This window comes from Acipenser ruthenus, chromosome 2, assembly GCF_902713425.1.
Source record: "Acipenser ruthenus chromosome 2, fAciRut3.2 maternal haplotype, whole genome shotgun sequence".
NCBI classification, from domain to species: Eukaryota; Metazoa; Chordata; class Actinopteri; order Acipenseriformes; family Acipenseridae; genus Acipenser; species Acipenser ruthenus.
The window spans coordinates 37,467,301-37,479,906 of NC_081190.1; the positions used below are offsets into that span (position 1 = coordinate 37,467,301).

Sequence of the window (12,606 nt, forward strand, 5' to 3'; positions counted from 1 at the left end):
GAAAACAGGCGAATTTGTGTCTTTTCGTTCACATAAAGTCAGAAAAAAACAACATATAAATCCAAATTAACATGTATTTATACTAAAGTAATACAAAAATGACTACAAAAGATTTAGAAGTGAGTAGTTTTTCGAGATTTACGATTATACTGTAAATCACTTTCACGAATCAGCCCCCTAATGTAGTCTCCCATCATGTTCTCGTTATACTGTCCTTCATTGACAGCTCATCCAGGAGCCTCAAAGCCGTGCTGCTCCATAATGGTAACAAGTACCCGTCTCTTCCCCTGGCTCACTCGGTGCACCTCAAAGAGGATTACAACAGCATCAAGACCTTGCTGGACGCCTTGAAGTATGATGAGTACGGCTGGGACCCCCAGAAGGTGCTGATGCCACCACTACACATCAAATTGGGCCTTATGAAACAATTTGTCAGAGCTCTAGATAAGGAGTCGGCAGCCTTCAAGTACCTTCAAGACTTCTTCCCTAAGCTGTCTGAGGCAAAGGTCAAAGCCGGTGTCTTCGTCAGACCACAGATAAAGAAGATCCAGGAGTGCAATGAATTCCCCAAGAAGCTCACTAGTAAGGAGAAAGCGGCTTGGAACAGCTTTGTCGCAGTGGTTCGGGGATTCCTGGGCAATCACAAGGCCGAAAACTATGTGGAGCTGGTTGAGACTCTGGTGAAGAACTACGGCACAATGGGCTGTAGGATGTCCCTCAAAGTCCATATCCTTGATGCTCATCTTGATAAATTCAAGGAGAACATGGGAGCGTACTCGGAGGAGCAAGGCGAGCGCTTCCACCAGGATATACTGGACTTTGAACGCCGCTACCAAGGACAGTATAATGAGAACATGATGGGAGACTACATTTGGAGGCTGATTCGTGAAAGTGATTTACAGTATAATCGTAAATCTCGAAAAACTACTCTCTTCTAAATCTTTTGTAGTCATTTTTGTATTACTTTAGTATAAATACATGTTAATTTGGATTCATATGTTGTTTTTTTCTGACTTTATGTGAACGAAAAGACACAAATTTGCCCGTTTTCTCATTGGAAATAGGTACATTTCAAAATATCACTGTCCTGGTCACAAAAGCAAAGTTTGTGGGGAATAATAGCCATTTTCTATACTTTTGAGGCATAAGCAATTAGGAAATAACACTTACTACCCAGGAACCAAAAAAAAAAAAAAATTGTTACACGGTGTTATATATATATATATATATATATATATATATATATATATATATATATATATATATATATATATACTTGTAAAAGCTGAATGGCTTCCTGCAATATATTTCAGCCTTCTAAATGCCCACAGTTAGATTGCAATCGCTACATGATACGCAATTGGATAAAAATGTCACCTGAGTGATAAGTCAGCGTCACTGTCGCTGGTATCCTCCGAACCAACTTCACTCCCGTTGCTCATTATAGAAAGACCACATACATTGCAATGTTTAGCTTAAAACTATATAAACTACAACTAAACAAGTAAAACGAATAATAAAACCAAATATAATCATTTAAAACATATATATATATATATATATATATAAAGTTGAATGGCTTCCCGCAATATAGCTCAGTAGATTGGAATCGCTGCATGACACACAGTTGGATTCAAATGTCACCTGATCCTCCCCCAACTTTCATTGCACATTCCACAGTACTAGCACTGCTTTAGAGAATGAAACCTGAAACGCTAGACTGAGAAACCTATCATAGAATAGAATTGGAAACTTGACATACGCAGGTACGGCATGGTACTGTAAGTGGGTTTTCAATTGACGTACGTTTGTACGTCATGGTGTTGAAGTGGTTAATTCCCTCTGGCTTATTAATGTTATGCACTTTGGCTGACTTCCCAGATTGCTGTCCTGTAAGGTTATTTAAACTTTATTCTACAAAAAGACCAGCCAACATGAAAACATTCAGAAGCCCTTATTTCCTCTGTGTTAATATGCACTCCCCACGTCAAGATCAAGCGTGGTGCAAAGCCAAAGCATTAGGAATCAATACAATTGACCAAATCCTTAAAGAGTAAGTAGCGGGGTTCCGAAAAATATAGCGTTATACCTCCCTATGTGTTGCTACAACTGTTTAAATAATGTACCTGTAATTTTTATTTTCATTGTTAACATCCTGACAACTTTTTACACTTATAACTTTAAAGTCTGTTTCAAAACTATTTTCAGAATGGCTGATCTAGTACACTGGGGTTTGAGATCTGTCCTCTAAATTTGTTTAAAAAAACAACACAACATAAGACAAGTGCTCTGGCTTTTCTGTTTCATACCACATCATGGATCGCTATTGCTGTGATACCTGTTTGACAATGTGGACAATAATCCTTACACTATCAGTGCACTAGAGTGGACATTTTGAAACAGACAGTATGTATGCCTACTAAATGTAGTTGTTGCCTGTACTCCCTTTTATGCTTTATTGACTAAAGAAGACTGTCGATATGGGGTGGGTTAATTGGAGTGTCTTGTTAGGAATGTTACCACTGCACACATTTGATTAAATACATGTCAGCTTGTAATCCAAATATTCTATTACACAAGCAACCTTTTAAACATGTGGTACTGACCATAACACTGTAATGTGCCTGGTCAGAGTGTAATCAAGATCTCTCCCTTTTCCATGATGAGTATGTGTTTTGCTTTTCAGTCTTCAATCTATCTCCCATAGAGAAGGCCAAGATCATGTTACGAATAAAATTGAACTTTTTTAGTTTGAGATTCTGTTATTATGTTTGCATTCATAACAGCAGTAATGCAATTCTGAAGGCGTTTTACCATTGCTCCTGAATTCCATCCCTTCTCAATAGTCCTGGGGACTATTTGCAGATGTCTACATGTTTTGTTTAGAAACACACTTGGGATATGGTTGTTATGGTCAGCCATGCAGTGCCTTATTTCATAATGAAACTCACAGAGAATCTTCTGCAATATCTTCAGTTTTTAATATGTTACAACACAGGTATCCAGTATCTGCTGGTTTTCATTCCAACCGAGCTCTCAGTTACTTAACTAGATCCTTAATTGAACTGATAATTTGCTTAATTAGACATTTTTACGTGTTCCGCACTTAAACATTTGCAGTTTAAGTTACTTATCAAATTTTGTAGCGAACTTGAAATATGCAACTGTTCAAGAGCTGAAAACAAGTAAAAAGGTCTAATTAAGCAAATGATCAGTTCAATTAAGGGTCTAGTTAAGTAATTGAGAGCTCAGCTGGAATGGAAACCAGCAGCCACAGGGGGTCTCCAGGACTGAGTTTGACAAGCCCTGTGTTACAATAAGTGTTACCTAATCGCACACCAACACTTCACAATCAAACAGCATTCATTTGTGAGGATACTGTGGGGTGCTGAACACGTTTGCTTCATGTTTGCTTCAAGCTCTTTGCTCAGTACCTGGAATGTATTGTAAGCACATTTACAACCTTTCCATACAGGTGGAGGATGGGGGAACTCCCATCAACTGAAGAACTACCAGTATTTGCAGATTTAAAGTCTTCCTTTTTTCAGTTGCGCACATACTTAGCTCACATGCTTCTTCGGTTCATGGGAATTTGCATGGAAACTGAGTGAATGAGGCTTCTTGTGGTACTAATAATCTAAATAATCCAATCTCCACCTGTCTGGTGGACCCCAAGAAAGGGTTTTGCTGGAGCAAGACAACCTGTTGCAGGCACTGCAAGGGTTAATCTATGTGGCACTATCCCCTTTGCCCTGTGATTGAATAAAATCAATACCAAGTTACTCATTAAAACCACATAGGTTTGGCGTCTGTACCATAAACAAATTATTATGAAGAAAATATAAGTTCTGGTGCTGTTTATCATTATCCATACTCTAACAGATAAGTATATAGAAAATAAACATTAACCAACATATTTAACCACAGGGTGGTTATAAGACTAACTGTCAATGTTAGTGCTGCAGTTAGTTTTGTTGTAAATAGGGGAGTGTGACAGAGCAGAGGCCCTGCACACTTAGAATCATGTTTTTTGTGGCTGGTGGCCATCTTGGCTCGGGCATAGAGCAACAGCCTAAGGTCAAGATGGATACCTTTGCACAGCCACACAGTTTAAATGTTAAATTATTTGATTGTTTTGTTTTATTGTTTTCATTGGAAAAGTGTGGAGTATGGCCAGGTGGTGATTTAATTATTGATTGTCAATCAACCCCTGGCCACACCCTATAAAAGAGACAATAACATGTTTGTTTGTGGACAGCAGTGGGCACAGGTAACCTGGATAGAAGAAACATGGGTGTTGTTTTGTTTGTATAAATGTTTTGTTCTGTTATACACAATAAAAGTGTGCAAAGAAGCGCTGAACCACAGTTTCTGAGTCTGGGTACTATTTGAAGGGCGCAGACCAGCCCTGATCAGGACACTTTACCACAGGGAGTTATTGTGCTATAGTATTTACCAGTAAGTTTAATTGCTACATTTTTACTTTTTTTACTCTAGCAAGACAATACTAATTGAGACTCCCGACATTCATTTTCTGTCCGAGACTCCTGTGGGCAGCTTGTTACCATGCCTAATAATAGAACAGAGCATATTGTTGTAGTCTGTGGCATATGCTCAGCTCTCATTGAATTGATAGGACTGGGAGACAGGCTATCAAAATGGCTTATTTACATCTGAACTTCTGGATTAAGTAGCTTGATGAAATAAACAAAAAAAAAATAAAAAAAAAAATAAGTGGATTACCTTACATTTTCCCAATACAGTAAAATAAGGATAATCCAGCTTGTTTATATGTGTTTTCCTTCCTACATTTAAACTCCAGTATTGTGTTTTTAGCTGTTCTGAGCTTTGCTGCCACCTTTTGTTTGGTTTAGCTAAAGTAAGGCCTAGCACCTTTTGTCTGCAAATCTAATCTGACTGTAGTGCTTACAATAACAACAAAAAAATAGGTGGAAGTGGTCTCTGTGTCTTAAAGTTCAATGATATTGTGTGACCTCTGCTATAGCTATTACTCAAACAAAAGGGATATTGCTTCTTTTTTGGGCCGACTAGATGATGTGTTACCTTGCTTAAACAAAACCAAAGACTTCAATCGCCAATTAAGGATAGCTATCCTATTCCACATTAATGTATTGTATTCTGCCTAGAGGAATGTTATGTGGGGTCCAAATATCTTCAGCACAAAGTCAATATGTGTCAGTTAAAGATGTGCTGGTTATTTTGGTCAATAACCCTTTAGAAGTGAAAAAGGTTATTTTATGAGTGGCTGGTTTACGACAGGAGATACAACCTCACATACAATACAGTACTAGACAGGATTGACAGATAGTATATACTCTGTTTTTTAGTACTGTGTTGTGAATTGGAAAAGGGCAGGGAAACTGCTTCCAACTGTCAGTGAGATAGTTGGGTTGAGAGTAAATCCTGAACAGAATGAATGGAACTATTCCTTTATGCTTCTGAATTCCCTCCCTTCTTAACAGTAGGAGGAACTTTGTTGCATTGCCCTTGCTGCTTCACCCAGTGTGTCATTTAAGCTCCATCTGAGCATAAACATCACAGTTTTATAAAACTGCAAAGGCAAGGCAAAGTGCAAAGACAGGAAGCCTGCCATGGGATATCGACCAACGGATTTCTGCATCTTCCGACATAGGCTTGCCTGCTAATTATTCTTAAAGAATGTGCTGCAGAGCATGGTGCGGCAATTACTGTACTGCTTTAAACCCTCAGAAGAGAGGCTGTCTACTTTGTTTTAATTACAACAGTTCATACTGCATAGCTGCATAACCGCTTCCTTTTTCAAAACTGTTTAATTAAGGCACAGCTGTTTATGGAAACATTCTTTTGTCTCTGTCATAATATTTTTCTCTTAAGCACCAAGAAAGATTTCAGGACTGCTTTTTTCCTGCAGACTTTTTCTGCCAAGTCGGAAAATGAATACCATGTATTTGGATGGGAAAATAGCCTCCCATTCCCTTTGTAATTTATTTTATTGCATATCTTAAAATGATTGGAATGTTGCAGAGGCTGACTAGGTAAACTGGCTGTTGGCGATATGCATTTATGATGTTGGGTATTGAATTAAGCAGTAAAACACAACACTTAAGGAATAATAAGTGACTACAGACTACTTTGGTAGGTACTGTAATGGTCTGGAGATGAGACTGTTATACCAAACCAGTCTACTGTATAATCGTGTTTATTTTCAAAGCTGACATTGTGCTTACCAGTCCTGTACATCTCCCACATTACTTTTAAAATATATAGTATTTATATTGTACTGTTATCAGATTTGCAGTGTAGAAATCTGATATAGTTTAAATACATGTATAAACCATGCAATTAGTGAATCACTGAAATAAACATATACATTACGGTAAAGAATCACTGATTTATTCAAGTGCCCTTTGACATTTTAAGGAAAGCATTGCTTAGCTCTTTGTAATTACCGGTTTCACTATGTGAGTTCTACTGCCAGTCGGGAATGTGACTGAAGGTGTTCCCCAGTGAGTAGGCCAGCACATGCTGTTGAACCAGGAAACACGTGTAGATAGAATTTGCAGCTCTTAGAATACCTTTCATTTTCCTTCAGCAGATGTAGCTGTTAGATGTTCAATGTTGGGGAACGAGAGACAATAAGATATCTTTTAAAATCTGGTTCCCTGCAGAAGGTGTGCTGCTGTGTGACAGGTTTAATTTAAAAATTGGTTTTATTTATTTATTTATTTACAGTAGTCCCTCGCTAATACAGACACTGTTATACTGTACATTCGGATATGCCGGACACATCGTATGTCCTCCAGTCCAATATCAAATTAAGTGTGACGCTAGATCACTGTGAATTGCATGGTCCAAAGAGATGCACTGAAAAAAAAAAACAGCTGTTATTCTGACACCAAGAACAGCCCGAAAAATAAATGGAAGAACAGAATTACAGAAGTACATGAATACAAGGAGACTAGGCTACGTTTTTTTATAAACCAGAAGCCTCGTTATATCGGACAACCTGTCTGCCTCCCGACATGTCCGGTTTAGCGAGGGACTACTATATGTATTTACTGTACTGTATTTATTTACATTTTTAAGGTGGTTGCTGCCTTTAATCTCATACTGAAAATGGATGTATCCTGTAATGTTGTTGACATACTTTTTTTCTTAGTTGTTTCCTCCCCCAGTAAACTACAGTTTGTGACTAGAATCAGACTTAATAGCCAAGGACTACTTTCGGAGAATATACAGTTTAAACTGTAAAATTGCAATAAACAGATAACAGTAAATGTTATATATTACTGTAAAATTGTAAACTATTATTTGACAGTGCATCTTTTAGTAAGTGATGCATACATTTAACGTAAAGAAGTAGTGTCCTGTATTATTTATAAATCTGGTTTTACATATTAAAAAAAAAGTTGTTCCCATTTAAAATAGAAAAAATGTTGAAGAGCATATCTTATCTCTGTACCAAAAACATAGTGATAGTTCGAAAGTTTGAGGGTGGGGATAGGTGTTTTGACTGTTAACCTGCATCTAAAACTACCTTTGGGGATTGTAAATAAACAAGCTAGTCAGCAAGGTCTTATTTCTGAGAAAAGTACGGGGAGGGGTAACTATGTACTACAATAGTTAGCTGATTGTGTAATTTTAACCTGTATTTACACTATTTACAATAAAAAGCCAGTACAAACACTATATGCTGAAATCAAAATAGAGTAGATTATACTGTGTTATGTTTCCCACGGAAGTCAACAAAGCTTTCAGTACCATGTGACAGTGGCTGCTTCTGCATTCTCTTCATGCAGCTGTATGCCTGAATGGCTCAACAAAAAGAAATCTCCATAAGCAATGGAGACTGACAGCAAGCTCAGAGATTATTGGTCCAATGCTTAAGTAAACTATTATGTTGGCTCTATGCAAGTCAGCTTCCTTGACTTTTGTTTGCAGACTTTATCTAGCATGCCTTTTTTAATTTGTAAAATAATCTGAAAATGGTGGGTTACGGGACACCTACCTGTTTCTACTAATAAAATGAACAGGTTTTCTCTTAAATATTTAATTTATATGTACTGTATGATATTTCCACTGGTAAAGCAGTACGTTGGGCAAGTTAAACAATAAACAAAAAAAAACCTGGACACTGTCCCATGAAATTTCAGCTCTGCATTGTCATTCCCAATGCTAGATAAGTATTTAAAAATGAATAAAGTGGATTGGAAGGTAAAACATTGTGACAGATCCTCATGTACCTACTGTAGCTTATTTTAAGTATCACAAAATTGTATTTAAATTGAAAGCAGGTCTTTATGATACCAAACTACCTGCATGAACACGAGTACATTCCAATAATTCAACTGTTTAGCTGTTCATTCCATCCCTAAAATGGTTGTGTTCCTTAGGTGGCTACACACAGCAAAAAGGCGCACATTTCTCATGAGCACTCCACGAATGGGCAGTATAACAGTGGACAGGTAATCCCTATCAACATGTCAGAATCAAACCTGCAATCAGAAAATAGGAGGCAAATCATGAGCTGTGCTTTGGTGATTTAGGGCTGTCCTCTGCCTTTTTTGTTTATGCTATAATTCTTGTTTTTCTGTTTCTATGGATCGGAGGCTGGTGCTTTTTTTTCTTGTGATGAGAAAGCTGTCAACATGTTCACGTCTTTCTTTTTGCAACTGATGGTATATATTTCTAGGCACACCACATACTGTTCTGTTTGGATTGGGTGGATGGTTTTTAAGCACTCCTGTCTTTTATACATTTAGTTTTCTCTATAAAAAAAAAAGAAAAACACCAACGCTTTAAAGATGTCTGTACTATTATTATTATTATTATTATTATTATTATTATTATTATTATTATTATTATTATTATTATTATATTATATTGTATTATATTATATTATAATAATATTTTTTTTCAGACGAGAGATGACTTCCTGGGACAGGTTGATGTGCCTCTTAACCATTTGCCAGTAAGTGATTTTTGGATATAAAAACTCAGTTAATGGAACTTTTCGTATCTGCCCCAAATTGATTCTTGTCTTTCAGCAAAATAATTAATGGCAAAATTAAGATTGGAGCACATGATTTCAAAAATAAAAAACCTTAATAATTCTTATTGTTTCAATAAAAAAAAATATTCTGGTCCAAGTGGACTTTAGTAGAGGGGGTGTGGCAAATTGTGTTTTTATTTTGTGAGGCCCTTTACACATGTATTTTAGATGATTAAAATATGCATTTAGAAATGTAATTATAGGTTGTGGCCACTAAATTAGCCCCCCAACCCGCCACACAATACTATGGGTAACATCATCAAGGAAAGTTATGAAAAAGAACTGAACCACATGACCTTGATACATTATTGACTGTGCCAAAAACAATTAGCTCATACGCAATTGGGTACCACATGGAAAAAACTAAGATTTATCTGCATCTTAGATAGCATCTAGGGTATTCTTTTTTGATTGTATGTACCCAAAATGTTAAATGTTTTGGTCCGATCAGTATATACAAGGCAGTCTGTTGGTATACAGAATGCTGATAGAGATAAGTCGATTGTTATGTTATTCTACATATACATGCACAGTCACTTACATCACCTGTTTGGAATCAACAGTTGTTGTTTTGAGCTAAACAAAGTGATCTGCTGGCACTTGACAGCTAGTGTACAAATATTCTAGAATTTTGCTGCTCAAAAACTGCTATAGTTTTAAGTCTCTTAATAGTGGTTCTGAAGTTCTGTAACAAATATTTTGTATTTGAAAAGGGTTTAATGCATGACGTGTTAACTTTGTCACCGTATCTTTTAAAAGCTTTAATATGTCTTTAGTTAAAAACTGATTACACTATGTAACACAATTTTTGTTCCTGGGTAGTAAGTGTTATTTCCTAATTGCTTATGCCTCAAAAGTATAGAAAATGGCTATTATTCCCCACAAACTTTGCTTTTGTGACCAGACAGTGATATTTTGAAATTTACCAATGAGAAAACGGGCGAATTTGTGTCTTTTCGTTCACATAAAGTCAGAAAAAAACAACATATGAATCCAAATTAACATGTATTTATACTAAAGTAATACAAAAATGACTACAAAAGATTTAGAAGTGAGTAGTTTTTCGAGATTTACGATTATACTGTAAATCACTTTCACGAATCAGCCCCCAAATGTAGTCTCCCATCATGTTCTCGTTATACTGTCCTTGGTAGCGGCGTTCAAAGTCCAGTATATCCTGGTGGAAGCGCTCGCCTTGCTCCTCCGAGTACGCTCCCATGTTCTCCTTGAATTTATCAAGATGAGCATCAAGGATATGGACTTTGAGGGACATCCTACAGCCCATTGTGCCGTAGTTCTTCACCAGAGTCTCAACCAGCTCCACATAGTTTTCGGCCTTGTGATTGCCCAGGAAGCCCCGAACCACTGCGACAAAGCTGTTCCAAGCCGCTTTCTCCTTACTAGTGAGCTTCTTGGGGAATTCATTGCACTCCAGGATCTTCTTTATCTGTGGTCCGACGAAGACACCGGCTTTGACCTTTGCCTCAGACAGCTTAGGGAAGAAGTCTTGAAGGTACTTGAAGGCTGCCGACTCCTTATCTAGAGCTCTGACAAATTGTTTCATAAGGCCCAATTTGATGTGCAGTGGTGGCATCAGCACCTTCCGGGGGTCCACCAGTGGCTCCCATTTGACATTGTTCCTCCCCACAGAGAACTCGGTCCGCTGTGGCCAGTCCCGCCTGTGGTAGTGCGCCTTGGTGTCACTGCCGTCCCAAAGGCAAAGATAGCAGGGAAACTTGGTAAAACCGCCTTGGAGACCCATCAGGAATGCCACCATTGCAGCCTCTTGATGCCATCTCAGAAAAGTGCAGATATGTATCCACTTAGGCAGCTGGAACTAAACTGAACTGGTGTGCTTAAGGCCCCTGTATTTATACTACTATTTATATTACTGGAAAGTTCTAGAAAGTTCTAGAAGTTACTCCAAGTTTACTCAGCACTGAATCTATCTGGAATGTTCTGGAAAATAGGTAAATTTCAAAATATCACTGTCCTGGTCACAAAAGCAAAGTTTGTGGGGAATAATAGCCATTTTCTATACTTTTGAGGCATAAGCAATTAGGAAATAACACTTACTACCCAGGAACCAAAAAAACAAAAAAATTTGTTACACGGTGTTATTTAACAAAATGTCAAAGAAAAACACTTTCAGGTGTTGTTTGTTTGCCTAAATGTATCAGAAGTGAGTCAATATACTGTATGTGCAAGACATATCAAATAGTATGTAACTTATTCAATAAATGTTTTAATGTATACTGTCAGCATTTGGCTCTGCTGTTTTCCCTGTCAACAGTGTGTTTAAGTGTTCAAGAAAGTACTATTTTTCTGTTTTAAATAGACAGAGGATCCGACAATGGAGCGCCCATATACTTTTAAAGACTTTTTGCTTAGACCAAGAAGGTGAGTGCTGTATGCATGCTATTAATATGTTTACTGAGTGGTAAGGGGGCGGGTGTTTCTGTAATGGTGTTTGGCTTTGTTTTGCTGCCATGGACCAGGTCTTAGTATTCCTTTGAAGGACAGGAAAAGAGCAACAATGTAGAACATATATTTCTACCCTGAAGGAATTTGAGTGGAAAGTCATTAATAAATAAGCACATGTCACTCCAATACCCATTTAAACTTTCTTCCTCATCATACCAGAACTGTTCTAGCTGGCCATTGTGGCCCTACACCCTTTTAGGGTTTTTCCAACTTTTTTTTAAAGAAAATACATCTGCGTCTTGAGAGCCAAACCACTAAGCTCTCCACTACGCCTATACACTTGCCAATACAGCTGTCTGCATTAAAAATAAGGAATAAACACACCACCACAAAACATTCATTTTCAGCCTGCTGAACAATAATGTTACCCTGCCCAGTCCAGTCCATCACTCTTCAGGGATGCTAGGATCTCAAAAGCACAGCATGGAGCCTCACTATTATAGTTTGCTTAGAAACATGTTTTATGTATTTTATAAAGCCTTGAATGTACAGTAGCTGTGTGGCATTTGTAATTTGCCTGTTAAGCATATCCAAAAATATACCAGTTACTGTATCTATCTGTGAGGTCTAAACAGACCATATGAGTGATGTTGGTCAATTGAAGTGATGTGATAATGTAGTGAAGAGTTAGTCTACTAACCTAACTAATGTTCAGCCACATACAATGTAAGCTATTCATCAACAAAAATGAAAAGCTCAAACAAAGATTTCAAAACGTAATAATATTTCTTGAGCAGTATGGGTGTTTTTTTTGTGTACTGTCCTAAACCTTTACAATTTTTGTAATCGATCACTTAATGTTACAGCCACAAGTCTAGGGTGAAGGGATACCTGCGCTTGAAAATGGCCTACTTACCAAAAAATGGGAGTCAGGAAGAAGAAAATGGGGAACAGAGAGAGGAAGCTGAGGTACAGTAATGGAGCTGTTTCCATTTTTCTTTTGTAAATACAGTCATATGAGATATGACAGTATGTAAACACAGCCATGTTCTAAAAGTTGGATCATATTACCTCAAAGCGCTATGATCTATTCAATCCTATTTTTTTTATGTCTTCTGTTATTGTAGTCT

At 37.3% G+C, this 12,606-nt stretch overlaps 1 protein-coding gene across 16 annotated transcripts in view; it reads left to right on the plus strand.

The window, feature by feature from the left end:
• The window catches only part of LOC117408684 (E3 ubiquitin-protein ligase NEDD4-like), a 150,670-nt gene that overhangs the window by 105,437 nt on the left and 32,627 nt on the right, over positions 1–12,606 (plus strand). For 15 of the 16 annotated variants that reach the window (XM_058995493.1, XM_058995509.1, XM_058995513.1 and 12 more), the window contains 3 exons: positions 8,921–8,971; positions 11,391–11,452; positions 12,343–12,445. In XM_058995493.1, coding sequence (XP_058851476.1) covers positions 8,921–8,971; positions 11,391–11,452; positions 12,343–12,445 — 216 coding nt within the window. Of the gene's footprint in view, positions 1–8,393; positions 8,466–8,920; positions 8,972–11,390; positions 11,453–12,342; positions 12,446–12,606 lie in introns of all 16 variants that reach the window. The other variant, XM_058995485.1, reaches the window with a different exon arrangement.